Raw genomic sequence first — 18,962 nt, 5'->3', positions numbered from 1 at the left:
GCATGACTGATAGCCCTTGGCATTTTCTGGGTGCTTGGCAACAAATACTGGGCGCTTGGCAGTTAGCCTTCAGGTCTATTGCACGATCTGATACCCAGTATGACAACGATGGATACCAGTCGTAATATACTATCTACTGCCCAAAAGGCAAGGGGTTGCTGCTGTGTAGCAATGTTGCCCCATCCTGCGCATAATACGTCTGATAACCATCATCATCAAGGCAAGGGGGCTGGTGCAATGCAGCCCCACGGCTGCCAGCCCCATGTCTGCCAGCACCCAGATAGCCCTCGGCCTCTTCTGGGTGCTTAGCAGACAATATTGGGCACTTGGCAGAAAATAGCATACTACGACTGATAACCATCATTGTCTGCCCGGGTGCCCATGATCGACAGCCACTGCAGTACGATGACGACGGTTACCAGTCGTAATATACCATCTTCTACCAAAAGGCAAGGGGCTGGTGCAATGCAGCCCTACGGCTGCCAGCCCCACGGCTGCCTGCACCCAGATCGCCAATGAAGGCTACCAGTCATGCTGCACCGTCTACCGCCAAAAGGCAGTAAGCTGCTGCTGCTTTTTAGCAATGCAGTCCCACGTTTGCCGGCACCCGGAAGAGATATGGTGACGGTGAGCTGAGCTGAGCGGGCTCAATGCTTGGCGTGGTATGTTGTCTGCACAGGTAACCCAGGTAAAAAGGCGCGAATCTATTGTCTGCCGTTGCTGTGACGGCGGGGGAGGGGCCTGACGCAATGTACCCAGAACCCCTCGCGGCACTGCTTTGCATCATCCGGGCATTGCGATCTCAACCCATAATTCCAATGGGCGCCGGAGGCTCCGGGAACTGTGGGATAGGTACCATAGTGCAATGCGCCGGAAGTCGACGCTAGCCTCGGTACTGTGGACGCGGTCCGCCGACTTCATGCACTTAGAGCATTTTAGGTGGGGACACACACAATCGGCTGCATACAACCGGTTTCTATAAAACCGGCTTCTATAAATCCGACCTAATTCTGTAGTGTAGACATAGCCTCAAAGGGACAGTGAAGAGACAAACGTCATACTTTCAAAGAAGATACTCTTTATCAGAGTTCTTGGTGACAGACTTTAGCATGTATTGCATTTTAATAATCTGGAGCTCAGTATTTCCCCCCACACAAGCAGATGGGTGGGCTGGAGAATTAAATGAAAGTGAGGAAGAGCTCCTCTGCTTTATGCCTGCCTCTTACCTATCTTTTCTGCAGCACCTCACAGAGGCCTTTTCTCCCTGTTCCATAAAGATGGGACACTGAGGCAGTTTGTATAATGGGTAGGGCAAGGCTGGATAGCTGCAACTTTGAGTTTTATGCTCTGAGAATCCTCCCTTATATCCAGGCAGAAGTTAATGCTGCTTATTACAGCATTGATCTGTGCTCTAAGGTGGCAGTTATTGCACAGACAAAGAAGTTTAATGACAGTGTGTCCTCAGGAATCCATGCTGGCTAGGCAGAAAGTCCAGCAATGCGCTGAAGTAGCTTCTCTATAATGTCCTTTCCCTGTGATCTGTGGGGTTAGAGGCCAATGATGGACTCTCACATACCCCTTTTCCCTGATGGGAGCATTAGTCAGTCTTTCCAGCATGAACATTTAATTTACTAAGGTCTTTTTGCAGACTTACTGCAGAAGGGTATGATATGACTTACGATGTAATTTTTAGTCTTTCTGCTATCTTACTACTTGCACCTTCACTCAGCTTTCAGAGTGAAAATTGCCTTGGTGAGTCTCGTTTTCTGATACTCATGCATTTGAAAGTGTTTCTGTTGGTGTTTCCAACAATGCATAGGGCTGCATTTTTTAAAACATTAATCAAAATATTTCTATTCCTTTAAATGTTTTTTTTATAAAACACCCTTTTCCTCAATTCTACCTGTGCTTATCCACTACTTGACCGTGTCCCTTTAAGCTTTTATTTGTGGCAACCTGAAAAGTGCCTAGTATTAAAAAGTTGTTATAAAAATGAAAATACACCTCTACCCCGATATAACGCAACCCAATATAACACGAATTCGGATATAACGTGGTAAAGCAGCGCTCCGGGAGGGCGGGACTGCGCACTCTGGCGGATCAAACCAAGTTTGAAATAACGCAGTTTCACCTATAACGCAGTAAGATTTTTTTTTTTTGGCTCCCGAGGACAGCGTTATATCGAGGTAGAGGTGTACACTTAAACGTAAAGGGAATGATATGTAATGGTTTTCTTCGAGTATTTGTACATGTGGATCCCACTCATGGTCCACATGCACTGTATGTGTAGGAGTTCAGAATGTTTTTTCCAGCAGTATCTATTAGGGGTCATTTGTGAGTCTTGCATGCCTCACGCACTACCTCTTTCAAGGGCATAAAAGACCATGTAACCCCAACCTCCACGCAGTTCCTTCTGACTCTCTGCCAAGGGGCAGTCAGAACAACTTCCATATTCCTTGCTTAATCTTAGATAATTTTTTACTTTGTGTTTACTGTAGCTTTTTTTATAGTTATTTGTGTTTCCTTTAGCCTACTGGCTACTGTAAGTATGTTAACCATTGTTAAAAAATTCCATTTATTTTGAAGATCTATTTTATATGTATTTTTAGATCAGCAGGTCAAAAGGTACAAGACTGTTACTTCTACCAAATTTTTATGGAGAAAAATGAGAAAGTTGGAGTCCCGACAATTCAGCAGTTACTGGAATGGTCTTTTATCAACAGCAGCCTGAAGTTTGCAGAGGTTGGTGACAGTTGTTAGTTTGTTTATACAGATTTGACCTTTTACACAGTGGAAAATATTCTGTTTATAAAAAAGGAGAAATGTATATTTTTGGTATCTCAATCACTGGGTGAACATTCAGTATTTATGAGAAGAGTGGTCTACTAGTAGTGGTTGAAAAAATGCTTGATATTACCTTTTCTAAAATCTCTTTGAGATGGTTTAGTATGTCTCTGTCATTTGACCAAAGTGATTGGAAATAAGGCTAATGTTTTGGTATATTTAAAGTTAATTTTCTTTTGTTAATAATTTAATTTTACAGAGGAATAAGATTTGTGATCTCTGCATGTGTTAAAATTGTGCAGAGACTGGCTGTTCAGGGGAGGGGAATTAGTATATGTTTTAATATACCATTTAAACATGGCTGGTACCTACTGCACATGAAGAATTAGGTTAGAGTCCTTTCTTCTTACGTTTTTAGAATTTTTATGAGATTACAGAGATATATTTGTAAACATTAAATTATTTTTGTTTCATTTGTTATTTTGGTTAATGATATATAGGCATGTGGCCTATTAGCTTTAAAAACATTAATATGATTTAGCAACTATAAACCAATATAATATTAGGTGAAAATTATAAAACACGTGTATATTTTGAAGATCTAAATTGCTTTCTATTTTGGGATTTTTGGTAGGCACCCTCATGTCTGATTATTCAGATGCCTCGATTTGGAAAAGACTTCAAAATGTTCAACAAAATATTTCCATCTCTGGAATTAAATATAACAGACTTACTTGAAGACAGTAAGTATAAACTGTTGCTAGGTATAGTAAAAGTAAGTAGCCTGGTAGCCATATGCAAGACTATATTAAAAATGTAGAAGTCTGCAAAATAGACTGAGCTTGGAATGAACTTTTGATCATTTCATACTCAGGGAAACTATCATAACCAGTAAACTTTTTTTTTCTTTAAGCGGTGTGACCACACCCCACCTTTAAGTGGGGGAACTATTGTCTGGCTTGCTGAGGGAAAGGGAACAGTGCTTTATGGGTAGGGTGCGGGACGAGAGGTCAGAAGCTGCTGCAAAAGAAGGCGTGGATCAATGTTGTGTGATGACTCATCCCCTGGGACCAGAAGGGTGGAGAGGGGTGAAAGAGAGCAAGCTCTTTTTCTGCAGAGGAGGCAAGGCCGCACCCACCCTCCCTCCCCTTGAGGTGGCAAAATATCAAGTTTGGTCAGGACCTGCTGTGGGTAACACGCTAGCCACTCCTTTAGGGGGCTTGGGGGCGGGGAGGGGGTTCCCTCAGCACCAAATTGGCCGGGGGGGGGGGGTTTAGGGGAGGGGAGAAGGGGTTCGCTTTCCCCACAGCAGTTTCAAGGAGGGCTTTGTTATGGTGTGGACTGAAAGGAGTTAAGCTATATGTTGCAACTTATTATGTAAGTGTGGCTCAGATGTCCAGTGCAGGTAGTTCATAGGGAAGGTGTACAGTGACTGAATAAATGGCCTAGTAAAAGGACTTAAAAAGGAAGTGTTAGTTAATGGAACAGAACAGAGGGATGGGTTTGGGGCTCCTATGAATGGCTTGGCAGGGAGCCAACCCCCACCCCCTTTTATAGCCCACCTTACGAAGGAGGGGTTGGATGGTAAGGACCCAGCAGTGGGTTGGCTGGGGGATCTGGCTAGGAAAAGTGGGGGGAGGCCTTGCAGAAGCCCCCGGAGTAGTTATTGAATGAACATAGTTACCTGCACTGTATGCTTTTATCTGCCGGGTACTCCCAGACATCTGATGAGAAAGTTGTGGCCTGATTAAATCCATATCAGGTGTTTCCTGTCCGACTTTTGGTATAGTCGGACCCTGTGGGTGTTCCACTTCAGGTGTGTCTGTGCCTTTTGAGTGGAGATTTTTGGTAGCAGTGCCCATTTGGCCCACTCATGTCCCCTATGAATTATCGTGCCCTGCTCTGGAGTTATAGGGAGCTGCGTGGGTGAAATATCCTCAGTTTCTTCTCAACCACGTTTGGTCAGAGATTCTACTGAGTGCCTGTTTGCTATAGTATTCTTTAGTTAGCATATAGTTAGTTACCTTATAATGTGCATAGCTGTTGGAACAGTTCCCTTTTTTCTCTTTGTAAAAATAATTTTTAAAAAAATGTATTACTATATAGATGGCAGTTAAGAGTGCCAGACTCTCCAGGATTCAAAAGGTGCCTCCTCTGTGAGGCGATTTCCCTTCTGTGGGTGACATTCCCAGAGCCTCTGCTGTTTGGGAGAAACAGATCCTTCAAGGGCAGATTCCAAAAAAATAGGGAAATCAAGTTCAAACTTCTGATGATGGATAGAGCTTTATGACCAGCTTCAGATCAAGGGGCTGAGGAGTCCCCTGTACATAGGCCTTCCAGTACCACTAGTGCCCTGTGCACATCAAGATATTGGTCACAGGAGACCGGTAGAGAGGTAGACTACCTTGGTACCAAGCACAACTAGGGTAGCAAAGTCCTCTATAGAGGTAGCCTCAACATCTGCCTGTTGCAAAAGGAGGTAGGAGTAAATCTCCAAGAAAATCTCAGGCTATGTCTACACTACCGCAATAAGTTGACCTATGCTACGCAACTCCAGCTACCTGAATAATGTGGCTGGAGTCGACGTACCTTAGGTCAGGTTACTGCCGGGTCTATGCTGCCGGGGGTCGACGGGAGAAAATCTCCCGTCGACTTGCCTTACTCTTCTCGTTGGGGGTAGAGTACAGGGATTGTCTGGAGAGCGATCTGCAGTCAATTTGGCAGATCTTTACTAGATCTGCTAAATCGACTGCCGGTGGATCGATCTCAGAGCGTCGATCCGTGCTGTAGGATAGACTTGCCCTTAGTCACTGACACAGAAATTGACAGAGACCTCAAGTCCCATGAAGGCTGTGAGTGATGCCGGTACTGAAAAGGTGAAGAGGTGTCAGTCTTCTCAGGCAGACTCAATACTGGGTTCGGGTACGCATACCCAGAATGGCAGAGACACTGGTTAAAGTTCTAAGGCTGTCCCTGGCTACTGGTAACATGAAAGTCAACAGTACCAAATATCGTTGTCCACCTATGGTACCAATGAAATTGAAGTCAACTCACTCCTATGCCAAATGTTTGGTACCAGCTGCATTGGTACTGAAGCCATCTTCCAGAAGTTTTTGCTCGATCCCTTCTTTGATACCTAAATTCTTGTGATATCAATGTTATCCTAAGGACTTGCTAATATCTTTGGAGCCCGAGTCTCCTCTGTTAACAAGTTGGGGGGGTGTCAGCATCAAGACTTGGTCACTGACTCCTCTGTTATCTACAGTTTCATACCTTCCTATACTTGAACAAGCTCAACAACTATTCCCTCTTCTCCCCCCCCACCCCCACCCCACCGTTGAAGTATATGGAAGAGGATTCTTCAGATTCCCAAATATCCGTGCAGGGTTCCCCTGTTTATTGTGGGACATATTGCTATCTCTCCTACACTGACATAATACAGGAGGATAGACCTCAAGTGACACCCACATGACTGGAACACAGATGTATGCCTCCACCTATGCCATTTTGCCCCCCTCAGTCACCTTTCTGGGACTTGTGTGCATTCTATTGTCAACAATTTACAATGAGATTGTCACACCACAGGAAGGGGCAGAAAAAGGCCCATTTTCCAAAACCACCTATGTCAGGAAGAGCAGGAAGCTAGGGCAGATAAGAAGGTGACTCCTCTCACTAAAATTTCTGCCTCATTACCTGATGCAGCCGTGATGTTTCCACCACCTCCTATGGCATATGACTTCAGGCAGTTCCAAGAATTGCTGAAACGAATCACAGACACACTTCGGATTCGCTTAGAGATGCAGGAGCTCCATCGTAAACTCCTAGATATTTTGAATACTTTGACATCTATAAGGATTGCCATTCTGGTCAATGAAACTGTTATGGAGCCCACTAACGCTGTTTGGCAAATCCTAGCTTCCACACCACCTACCTGTAAGAGGGCACATAAAATATTAGGTCCCTGCAAAGGAATCAGAGTTTCTATTTTCTCACCCAGCTCTGAATTCCCTAGTAGTGGAGACTGTTAATGAACAAGGCAGACAGCATAGCTCAAAGTACACCCTGTACAGTAAGAACTACAAGAAACTAGATCTTTTGTCACAAATTTTATTCTTTAGTGAAATTTCAGAATAGCAAACCATCAGGCACTCTTGGTCAAATACGACTATTTGGATTATAACAGATTTAATTAGTTTATTGAGCACTTGCCAGGGGAACATCTTGTACAACGGTCTTAAATTGTTCATGAGGGTCAACTGCTGGCAAAGACATCACTCCAGGTCTCCTTTTGATAGTACTGATACATCAGCATGGTTTATATCCACTGCATTGGTTATGGAAGAGCATGTTGGCTACAGCTGTTGGGCTTCCCAAGAGAGAGGTCCAGATGACGTTGAAGACTTTCCCTTTGATGGTCGCACATTCTTTGCAGACTCAACAGATGCACTTTTCCACAGTTCAAGGGTTGCAGAATGGTTCTTGAGTCCTTTAGAAATGTATGTCCTGTTAAGAAGAGATTTAGTATAGTGCAGGGGTGGGCAAACTACGGGCTGTGTCTGGCCCATTAGACCTTTTAATCTGGCCTTCAAGCTCCTGCCGGGGAGCAGGGCTGGGGGCTTGCCCCGCTCTGCGCGGCTCCTGGAAGCAGCAGCATGCCTCTTCCCCCCCCTCCCCCCAGCTCCTACTCGTAGGCGCAGCCAGGAGCTCTGCATACTGTCCCCGCCCCAAGCGCTGGCTCTGCAGCTCCCATTGGCTGGGAACCACAGCCAATGGGAGGTGCAGGGGGCGGTGCCTGCAGACTGGGCAGCACACATTGCAGCCTGGTCATCCGCTGCACCTCCACATAAGGAGACGGAGGGGTGGCATACTGCTGCTTCCGGGAGCTGCTTGAGGTAAGCGCCGCCTGGACCCTGCACTCCTGACCTCCTCCTGCGTCCCAACCCCCTTCCCCAGCCCTGATTCCCCCTCCCATCCTCCGAATCTCTCGGTCCCAGCCTGGAGCCACCCTCCTGCACCCCAAACCCCTCATTCCCAACCCCACCCCAGAGCCCCCTTCTGCACTCCAAATGCCCCAGCCCAGAGCCCCTTCCCGCACCCTGAAACCCTGATTTCTGGCCCCACCCTGGAACCCGCACCTCCATCCGAGGGCCCATACCCCCTCCCACACTCCAACCACCTGCCTTTGCCTGGAGCCCTCTCCCATACTCTGAACCCCTCTGCTCCACCTCCTGCACCCCGAACCCATCATCTCTGGCCCCACCCCAGAGCCTGCACCCCCAGCTGGAGCTCTCACCCCTCCCGCACTCCAACCCCCAATGTTGTGAACATTCATGGCCCGCCGTACAATTTCCATATCCAGATGTGGCCCTCAGGCCAAAAAGTTTGTCCACCCCTGCCATAGTGGGACTTTCCAGTGGAGAAGGAACTGAGGGCAGTTTGCCTGCGCAGCTCCATATAGCCTTGGTGTGGGGCACAAGGATGTGTGGGTCACGAGCACGGGAAAAGGGGCATTACTACCAAAATGTTAGCTCAAAGGTGCAGGATGCCGGCGTACCTGAAGTGGAACACCCATGGGGGACACATCTCAAAGAGTTACTGCACAAGGTGAGTAATCGCTCCTCTTCACAATAATTCAAAGCTCTGTCTTGAAGACGTTGTAGAATGTAGATTTGTGTCTGGATATACTCCTTTACCCTCTCTCTCTTTTTTTAAATACTTCGGGGATAGAATTAAATCTTAATTCTAGTCATTGTCAGGACATGTGTGAATAGTGTTTCATTAGAATTTGTTTTTCTAGTTCTAAGGAATAATTACATGTTAGCAGCTGTAAGAGGTGTTACAGCACAAGTATGATGCGTATCAGAATTGTGGGTGAATAGTGGTCATCTAGAGGCAAGTAATAGCTCTGAGATCAGCTAAGTGAAAGACTTTGAACAGGGAATGACAGTCAAGTTTCACCTGCCGGTGCTCCAGATCCACCAGAGTAGTGCCTAAAACACCTAGGGTAGGTCTGCGCTATCGCTCAAGTCTATTTAACTTACATCGCTCAGGGGTATGAAAAAGACCCCGTCCCCCCCCGCCAAGCAACGCCAGTTAACAGTGACCTAAGCACTGTCCACACCGGTGCTATGTCGGCAGCAGGTGCTCTTCCACCTCTCATGGAGGTGGAGTAATTATGCCAATTGGAGAGCTCTCTCCCATCAGCATGGAGCGTCTTCACCAGACGCACTACAGCAGCACAGCTGCATCAGTGAACTGCACTGATGTAGTAGTGCTTCTAGCGTAGACTAGCCCTCAGTCTTCTCTTTCTGTAGCTTGCCTTGCTGGTGTCTGTTCACCAAACTGGACCAAAAATCAGTTCAATTTTTTATTAGAAGTAAAAATACTCTACATTTTTTATGTAATTGAAAAGAAGAAAGGAAAAAAACTGGGAATTTTAGTATTTTTAGCTGTAATTTGTGATGTAGTGTTTATATTGGAAAGGCTGGGATGACCTTAATTTCTGGGACTGCTAGTCACCTCTTGAACAAAAACATATATAATACCTACTTCTCTGTTTCAATACAATACCTGTAGGTAAATCTCTAGTTTAAAATTGGTTGAAATTACTTCAAATATCTAACAATAGCTACTTTTTATTAACTTCTAATCTTCTGGAATGTGGCTTTAGATGACCCACCGTGGCTTTTCAATTAGTTGAGTTAAGGGTTTGTTTGTGGTTCTTTACTTAGGTTCTGATTAAATGCTAAGCTATTTTAATGAGTGCAACACTCACTAGATTAAGAAAATAAGTTTTTAAAAGAGAGCAGGAATAACTTGTGGAGTATGCTTTATAAAAAAAAAAAAAAAAAAAGCATGTGTGCTGTTACATCCAGTAAACCAGTACTGAAACACTTTCTACATCAGCTGTATTTCTGAGGTTAAGGCTTAGTACTTAAGTGTGTGTGTGTTTGTGTGTGTCTCTCTCTCTCTCTCTCTCTCTCTCTCTCATTCTCTTTCCCTCCCACCCCCCCACTGTAGACTAGTAAAATAGCAAAAGTTAAGCCCACAGAAAATAATGATGGGCTTTATTTTTGTCTTTTTTAATTGGCGGCAATGATGTTAACTGGCTTAATGTAGGTTATATTTTTGGATCAAAATAGATCTTTTGTACAAAAATCTGAGACAAAGCATTTTTATTTTTTTACCATAATGTAGCTCCTAGGCAGTGCCGCATATGTGGAGGACTTGCAATGTATGAATGCAGAGAATGTTATGAAGATACTGACATTTCTGCTGGAAAAATCAAGCAGTTTTGTAAAACCTGCAACACACAAGTAAGTGTAATTTTTTTTTTTTTTTTAAATTCTATGGTCCTTTAACCAGTATGTACTCGCAACTTGGTGTAGTATAATAGTATCAGAAGGCACAGACTGACACGTGGAAGCAGGGATATTGGCAATTGGGCACAACATGAAGGGTGCAGTCCTCATTAACAAGATAAGACTCTTGATTTAATTCATTAACACACCCTTGATGACTACATCTATTGAGCAGCATTTTTAGTAGCCTTTGGCAACTACATAGTCCAACGTTGTGAACCAATGAGGAGAATGCAGTAATTCCAGTTTACAAGGGCTTGGAATCCTTTAACTTTGGTCAACAGGAGAGCACCCAATAGTAAAAGCAGAAAAGTAATACTTCTCATTTTCTGTGTTGCTGGTTCAAATTCAGTTCTGGGTAGTAGTGACTGAGTACTGTCTGGTTACTGTTTGACATGTTAAATTATGATGGTGTTGAGCTGGTTCCCAGTGGGCAGGTGTCCATTTCCAATAAAGGTATCAATAGTGATGATTATTTTTGTAAGTCTGGGGGGGGGGGGGGGGGCACAAAGACTTGAATAGGTTTGGAGACTGAACTCCTCTGATCTCTAGAGTGGGCTTCTCCGTGGCAGGTTGGAGCTACATTTGGTATAGGGGAACTTGCACTGCTATTGTCCATGTCAGACCTGTTCTTTGGTTAAGTAAGACTTCATTCTCTAGTGCTGTCAGTCTGCCCTTTTAAAAAGAGTGCCCCCCCCCCCCACACACACACAGTTGCTGACTTTCACATGGTAAATAAGCACCCTGACACTCACAATAAGCCCAAAATCAAGCTAATCCCATTTCAAAAGGCCAAAACAAGCCAATCCCTAAGAACCCCAACACTCTCTATGTGACTAGATCCCCGCGGTGTGCAGTCTGGGACTGTGGTGGGTCCTCTGTGCACCCCTGACTCTCTCACCTCCCTCCCTCCCCCCAGCCCCTGCTTGCCGGGAGACGATCAAAAAAAAAAAAAAAAACAAGCTACAAGCCAAACAAGCAAGAAGCTACAAGCCAGAAACTAACTAACAAGCAACTCATAAATCAATTAAGCTAAAAACAAGCCCAATTTCTGCGTTGTTTTCGCGGGTCTGCCCCCCAGGTGTGTTGGTGGTTTTTTTTTTCCCTCTTTCTGAAATATTGATCTAACTCTAGGTTCACCTACATCCCAAGAGACAGAGTCATAAATTCAATCCAGTGTCACTTCCTAAAGATCTACCAGATTGGGATTGGAGACATGGATGTATCCCTTGCCAGAAGATGGAGTTATTTGCTGTTCTCTGCATAGAAACAAGCCATTATGTAGCTTTTGTTAAATATGGGAAGGATGACTCCGCCTGGCTCTTCTTTGACAGCATGGCAGATCGGGATGGTATATTTTTACTTAATTTTTTCTGTTAGACTGTCACATTAAACAATGTTAGCTCTTAAATACTGTGACTATAAAAGTTTTCCAGTACCAGAACATGTCATGTCATGAGGCTTGAAAAGTAATTTTATTTTTAAATGCCAAGACACACAAATCTGTTTTTGTTTAGTTTAAGTCCACTGGACTGTAGCTATTTAATAACTATACAGTGTGCAACTGTCATTCTCACATCTCCAAAATCTCAGGCTTAAGCAATTCAAACGGTAGCTGTCTTTGGCATAATAGAAATAAAATCTCTATATTGCAAAATCAGTGCCCTCTGGTTTGGTAGCAGTGGGAGACCATTATCCTATGATAAGATTTTGTTTAATTGACATTCTCTGAATTAACACTGGTGAATTGAGGTGGACAGTACTTCAGTACTTGTAGTACAGTACAGTACAGTACAGTACAGACATTCAGTACTTGTGGCTAGTGCCTTAGAAAAGCAGATAGTAATAGATACCACAGGCGTTCGACTAAGGGGAACAGTTGTATTTTTTTTGTGGTTTGCACATTATGATAGTTAATACAATGCCAACTGCAGAATGTTTATAAGCAGCTCCGATGATGATATGCAAGCCACAGTAGACTCCAGCTCTCTCTCCTATAGCTGTATTGGTTCTGCAGTGCTAGCAGGAATAAAAAGTTGCAGAAGTAAAAGTCCAGTAAAATACACAAATCTGACTGGTGCACACTGCAGATCTGTTGATTAAGATGTAATTTTTCTGAGTATAACTGTACTTCCCTATTGAATGCTTCAGCACACCTGATAGCACCCCATTAGTTAGGCAAGTAGTTAAGACTGGGGTGATAATGGCTTTGTGTGGTACAGCAATGCTATTTGACTGACCCATCGTCAAGTCCTCATGCTAGCTATGGGAATTAATTCACTAATCATGTTTCATTTAAACAGTTAAAATCAAAATAATTTATATTTGTTCATGAGGTTCCCATAAGCTTACAAATGGTTCCCGTGGGGTTACAAAAGCCTATTGTGGCAGTTGCAATCATTGGGGGTGTTAATACTTACTTACTACAGAAGTTCACCATGTAGTAACCCACAGTGACAGCTTTGGATTTGAGATGTTTCCATTTGGGGGGGTGGGATAGCTCACTGGTTTGAGCATTGGCCTGCTAAACCCAGGGTTGTGAGTTCAATCCTTTGAGGGAGCCATTTAGGGATCTGGGGTAAAAATCTGTCTGGGGATTGGTCCTGCTTTGAGCAGGGGGTTGGACTAGATGACCTCCTGAGGTCCCTTCCAACCCTGATATTCTATGATTCCAAGATGTGTTTCAAAGATGTACACATTAAAGAGGAAGTAGGGATGTTTAAGATGGTAGCCTAATCCTGTTGCTCTCCTTACTTCCCCCACAAAAGGAGGCCAGAATGGCTTTAACATTCCACAAGTTACACCATGCCCAGAAGTTGGAGAGTACCTAAAAATGTCTCTAGAAGAACTACATTCACTGGACTCCAGAAAAATTCAAGGATGTGCACGAAGACTACTTTGTGATGCTTACATGTGCATGTATCAGAGCCCAACCATGAGCTTGTACAAATGAACATTATACTCTGGAGAGGAGAAAAAAACTGTACGCAGATTTCTACTGTTGCATTCACTATACACCTTAGTCAGTTTTGATGCAACCGTTGCCGGCAATGGATGCTGTTATGGGGGAAAGCTGACTGCTAGAGCAAAAAGATGAATGTTTTAAAAACTACATGTAGAGTTCTGTTGTTGAAATATTTAATAAGCATTTTGCACTCTAGGAAGTGTGCGTGTGTGTTTGTTTTATAAACAAAGTCTAAATGAAGTTGCTAAAAACTAAAGCTTTAAGTTAAGTGCATTGATAATATGTTGATTTTTGAAATGAGAAAAGCTGAATTGTAACAGGAAAATCCTCCTTAGTCCATTGAAAATGTACACAGTGTGTGTTTACTTGCTCAGTGTATTTCTGTGGACCAAGGATGACTTCTTTCTTTTTCTTTTTTTTCTTTTTTTCTTTTTTTTGGTCTGTAGCAACAGTTGCCTTCAGGAAGGAATAATTTTGGTTTTAATAAGACTGGTTGATTTTAAACTGATCATTACAATTTACTTCTGTGGTCTTGTTAACCCTTAGCAGTCAACTGATATCATGCATGTCTACTTCTGTAGAATTCCAGGTCTACACAACACCCATAATCTCGAAACTGCTCTGTTCCTTGAGGTTTTTATTCCTGTTTTATTTGGGAAAGTCAAACATACCTTCCTTTCGTATGTGATACTTTTCTTCAGGGACTGGGGCAATACTGTCCAAGCATAACCGTAGATACATAAACTAACAGATGGAAGTGTCTTTAATATATATTTTTTGCGGAACATAAAATTAAATATATACAAATGTTTGGATGGCAAGCTAAACAATGTGGCTTATTGCCTCAGGGAATGTTAATAAAGTAGAATCTGTAGTCCTTAGTAAAATGAAGTTGACACTTTGACTATCCTACAACATACTGAGCTGCTATATGTAATAGGTCTAAATTTTTCATTGTTTGGGATCATTAATGTTAAAAATATAAACATCAGGAAAGATAAAATTACAAATTTAAAAAATAGCATTTTAAACATTCTACTTGGTACCTGGTACGTAAGAACAAAAAATGAGTTAGACTAGTTTAAAAAAAAAAAAATCACTCTAAAGTATTATTGATATTTTGTGACTTGGAAGTTGATTCTTATTTGCAATGGAATTCAATTGTATTAATTGCCTTTCAGCTACGTCTGTCTAAACTATTTTAAAAAATGTTTAGAAATGTCATGTGTGTACAGCAAAATTTGGATGTTGTAGAAATAATTATAGGTCATAAACTGCATTATTGTGGGTTGTAGCACATATTTTCAGATTTTTAAGAGCTGTTTTACATGAGTAACTGCCTCTCTGGGATCTACTCTTTGTAGAAAGGATGAAGAACAGATAAACGCACTATCATTTAAAACAAAACAAATAAAAAAACCTAATTCCAAAAGACTTTGGCTTCAGAATATTGTAAAAACTTGGTTAGTTTTGCACTTTTGTGCCAGAAAATGTAGAATATTTCTCTCTGGCTGTTTGATTGTTAGATACATGCTAGGGCAAGATTTGAGAATTGCATTGGAGTAGCTGGCGGACTAAAAGCTGCCAGCTAAAGGTAGGTACCAAAGTTAGGGGTTGGGTAGGGAAATGGTTGGAGTTAGTGAGATGCAGGGGAAAAATTGGTATTGACTCCAGATCATCACTAATGGGAGCATAGGGAGAGAACTTAATCTCCTCATTCTCTAGAACTGCCTGACTGTTGAGGAGGAGAAGAGAATGACACTCCAAGAGCCTACTGGCTTCTGAGAGATCTGAGGAGGAAACAGGTCTTTGTTTCATAGTCTTTGCTGCCTCAGGTAGGTGGGTGGTTCTTTGTGCAACTCCAGTGCCTGCCTCCTGATCAGAGCTCTGGGTGACAGTGAAACTGAGTAACAACTATGAAACTCTTCATTTGTGGTGGCTGCAAAACTTCTGGAGAAAGCGCGCGCGCACACACACGTTATCTTTCTACAGACTAAGAAAGTCAACACTGCATTGACTTAACCTAGTAATGGAACTGAATGTATCTTAAGCACAAAGGCTAGTGGCAATTTACTTTAAACAAAAGGTTAAATTTAACAAATTGTTTAGGCCCTCAAACTAGCAATGGCTTTCAGCTCAGCAATGATGAGTGAATTTTTCAAGCCATGTGCTAGACTCATATGCATTTCTTTCATTTGTTCTGTTAATAAGTCTGATATTCAGCCATCTCCAGGGAAAACATGAGCAGCAAGCTGCCTCCTAACACCTGAGAATCTCAGACTTATTTGAAGTGCATTTAGGGGAAAGGCAGGAACATTTGAACAAAAAGGGAAATAGCTAAGTCTACTAACTGTAAAGTTGTTGTTTTTTTTTTTTTTTTAAATATTGTCCTTGATTTCTATGGCCCTCATCAGCCTAGTATCTGAGTGCATCTCACAAATTTTACAATTATGGCGATGCACACATTTGTTTTTCCTTTCCAACAAGAAACAGCCTTAGGGATTTTGGATGGCTTTTTCTGATTCTATGAAAATAAGGTTTCTCTTGCAGGGGGAAAACTTGGGTGAAGAGATGGATGATGTTCCTGCTTTGAGGTTACTTTACTTCTGTAAGGAAGAGGCAGTTGGGTGTGTGGTTTTTTTTTTTTTTTTCTTTTGTGTTTTAAGCGCTGACATGGTACTTTCCAGCTGGACTTATTTTCTGTAGTTTCCACAAAAAATTTTGGTGTGAGAAGAATGAAACCTTCAGCATCTCCTTTTCACCTGACATTCTCCCTTCCCCCATCCCAATATCTATTTGTGGGGGTTTTTTTTAATATACTGATAAAATACCATGTTCTGCTTTGAAAAATTGTAGGAAAAACTTATCTGTTCCCACCATGTCAACAGGCAAGACACTGAAAAGGCTATCTCTAGCTTTTCAAATGACCATCACAGTGGTGGGAAAAGCTGGGGGGAAATTTTCAGTTGAAAAATGCAGATTGGGGTTTACCAAAATATTTTGCAAATATGTATTGAATGTGTGGAAGTGTCAGTCAGAAAAAAATCAGTGTTTCAAGAGTTTCAAAACAAAACATCTTGATTTTTTTTTTTTCTATTCAAATTAATTTTTTCCAAACAAAAACAGTGGCAGGCTTTTGCGGTCATTTTAGCTGAAAGTATTTTAATAAACTGATTTTCTAAGCTCTGTCTCAATCACAGATGAGTATTTCCACTGACCCTAATGTTTCAGAGATAACAGAAATGCCTACTGACCAATGTGAATTATAAGGGCAAGTATAAAAGACCTCTTGGCTTTTCCCTCTCATATCACTGAACTTCTTTCCAAAGAGAGTGATTTCACATATAAATACTTTTTTCACTGTGTTATACTTGGAGAATTTGTATAAAGAATTGAGGGAATGTCAATATGTTGCTTTTTACATTTTTGGTGATTGTCTAATATTGTTTTAATATACAGGTTGTGCAGTATGCATTTGTTAATTATGAACTACTCACCACTTTGGGGATTGTATGTTAGTGTGGTGGTTCACTATAGTTCATAGTCCAGTATTGAGGAGTTAAAATAGGTGGGAGAGATGCTTGTAGTAGTTTGGAAACACTTTTGAGGAAAAAATGAACTATTTTTCTAATCTCAATCTCTGTGTTATTCTATGGCATAGTTTTGCATCAGATTTGAGAAACCAATACATACTCTGACGGTGTGTTTTAAAGAGTATGGAAGTTGACCATTCTGGTTCTCTTTACTGAAAGCATTATGCAAATATATAAAACTGACTTTAATGAGAGGAGAAGTTTGAACTACGAAGAATAACTTGTAAACAGTGTACATGATATTTACCAGAGTGGTGTAAATCCTAGGCAGTTACCTCACCTTATTTATGAGGAAACTAAAAAATGAAAAGGAATTTGAGATTCTGTAGGGAATAAAAGATGCTTTTTTTTTTTTTTTTTTTATACCCCATTATTTCCTGGAGAGGGAGCTCACAGAAAGTCAGCATTTTTAAGCAGTTGCCACTGTTTTATACAACGCCAACAAGCATTTGGGGGAGACTTTTTTTTTTTTTAAAGTCACCAAAGGGCAATTAGTTGCCCAACTCCCTGACATTCAGTGGGAATTGGACGTTTATCACCCTCTTTATTATTTTGAAAATCTCCCCTTTCAGGCACTTTATTACGGTGGTGTATCCTAATTCTGTTTACTTTAGAGGATAGGATTTTATTATTTAAACTAAGATTTCCCTTCTGCAAGTGTGGTTAAGGAAGGCTTTAAACAACTAAAATTGATGTGAAAATAACATGGTTCACCATTGTGAATCTTAACTTCTAAATACCTTTAAATTGGATAGATGGCCCGGGAACAGCACATAACACCTATATATTCAGTTTAGTTCAGTGAATAAATTTGGAAATGAAATATGAGTCAATGGAAACATGAGCAAGTCACACCAATGGTCATACACTTAGGCTGGGGTTGTGAGGTAGGAGAAAGGTCACTAAAGCAATTGCCTTGCACATAAATCCATGCACAAGTAGCATAGATTTGTGCATTACACACAGCTACTTCTGGTTTTTCAGTTTGGAGGTGATGGAAGAAAAATGTAAGAAGACCTATGTTCAGTTGAAGTCTTTTCAGTGACTTCCTTGTCGTTTTCTGTGCAATGAATTTCTAATGTATTTGATGTTTATTTTGATATTGTGCTCTTAAAAATGTAATTCTGTGTTTTTATTATATGGGGTGAGACTTTTCCTTTTAAGGAACTGTAGCTGTAACTATTATTATTCATGGTCATAAGCAGTCAGTTACTTCAGTTCAATGCATTTCTTTTTATTATGCACTTTACACTCCTTTGGAATGGATGAGCTTGTCACCTCAGCCCTTGATGATAGTCTGCTTCATAGAAACATTCCACAAAATGTTTCTGTTTGACTCCTACAGTTGAAAGATTGAGCTGGCAAGAAGGTTGAACTAAGCTTTACCTTTATTAAGGCTGCCTGTTTTAAGGTTTGAGTCAATTATTCTGCCATTGTAATGAAGCATGTTTTGCATTTGTCTGCTCTATTTTTGGTATTTTGTTAAATAAACATCCCAAGTTTTTGTGCAAACATCGTTCTTTGTAAATTTAAAGACTGTCTCCAAGGGTGGTTAGTCAGGAAAAAAAAATAGTCATATCAGGTTGCCCTGATTTAGCCTTAATACTTTTCAATAACTTTAGAGAAGACTGAATTGCTACTGGAAAGGACTGTACTATATACTATTTCTGTATTAATATTTATTATTAAACTTAACATTCTTATGGCTCTCCTTTCTTCAGAGGCTTATACGTCATCTGGGTATATTGGAAATAGAAATGTCGAATTCATGGTGTGAACTAGTTAGTTCATAAAAAATATTCTACAATCTCTCTTTGAGGGGGCTCCTAACTGAATTTTGCACAGGAAACACAGGAATTGCTATATCTGATCACATCAGGGGTTCCTTCTAGTACTATATTCTGTCTTGGGCAGTGCCTAGTACCCAGTGTGACAATAGAAAGCACAAGAAATCCTACAGTAGATTAATGTGGACTTAGCTTCCCCTAGGGAAAACTTCTTCCTAACTTCTATTAGTTACAGATTGGCTTGTCCTTAAGCATGAGGTTTAATATCACTTTCAAAACTGCCTCTTGTGCCTGGAGGGAAGAGCACAAGGATGCTGCTAGGAAGAAATTATCTGACAGCAGGTGGGTGAGTGCATGTGAAACCTGACATTGGGACACGTTAGGGATAACACATCTCAAAAAACAATAGTTAATACAAAGTGAGTAACCTCTCCATATACGTATAATATTGCTATAATGTAAATTTTGTTTA

The 18,962-nt window shown here is 41.5% G+C and overlaps 1 protein-coding gene across 2 annotated transcripts in view; it reads left to right on the top strand.

Moving 5' to 3' along the window:
* CYLD (CYLD lysine 63 deubiquitinase) overlaps positions 1-13,458 on the top strand; it is a 46,775-nt gene extending 33,317 nt beyond the window's left edge. For both annotated transcript variants that reach the window (XM_024214633.3, XM_024214631.3), the window contains exons 13-17: positions 2,610-2,742; positions 3,419-3,527; positions 9,982-10,100; positions 11,280-11,496; positions 12,914-13,458. In XM_024214633.3, the coding sequence (XP_024070401.1) occupies positions 2,610-2,742; positions 3,419-3,527; positions 9,982-10,100; positions 11,280-11,496; positions 12,914-13,098 (763 nt within the window). In that variant the 3' untranslated portion in view covers positions 13,099-13,458. The remainder of the gene's footprint in view (positions 1-2,609; positions 2,743-3,418; positions 3,528-9,981; positions 10,101-11,279; positions 11,497-12,913) is intronic.
* Positions 13,459-18,962: the final 5,504 nt, after the last annotated feature.

Source organism: Terrapene carolina, unplaced genomic scaffold (genome assembly GCF_002925995.2).
Source record: "Terrapene carolina triunguis isolate 2854851 unplaced genomic scaffold, T_m_triunguis-2.0 Scaffold130, whole genome shotgun sequence".
NCBI lineage: Eukaryota > Metazoa > Chordata > Testudines > Emydidae > Terrapene > Terrapene triunguis.
Note: the sequence above shows the minus strand (reverse complement) of the source record. Positions and strands in the feature narration are given on the sequence as shown.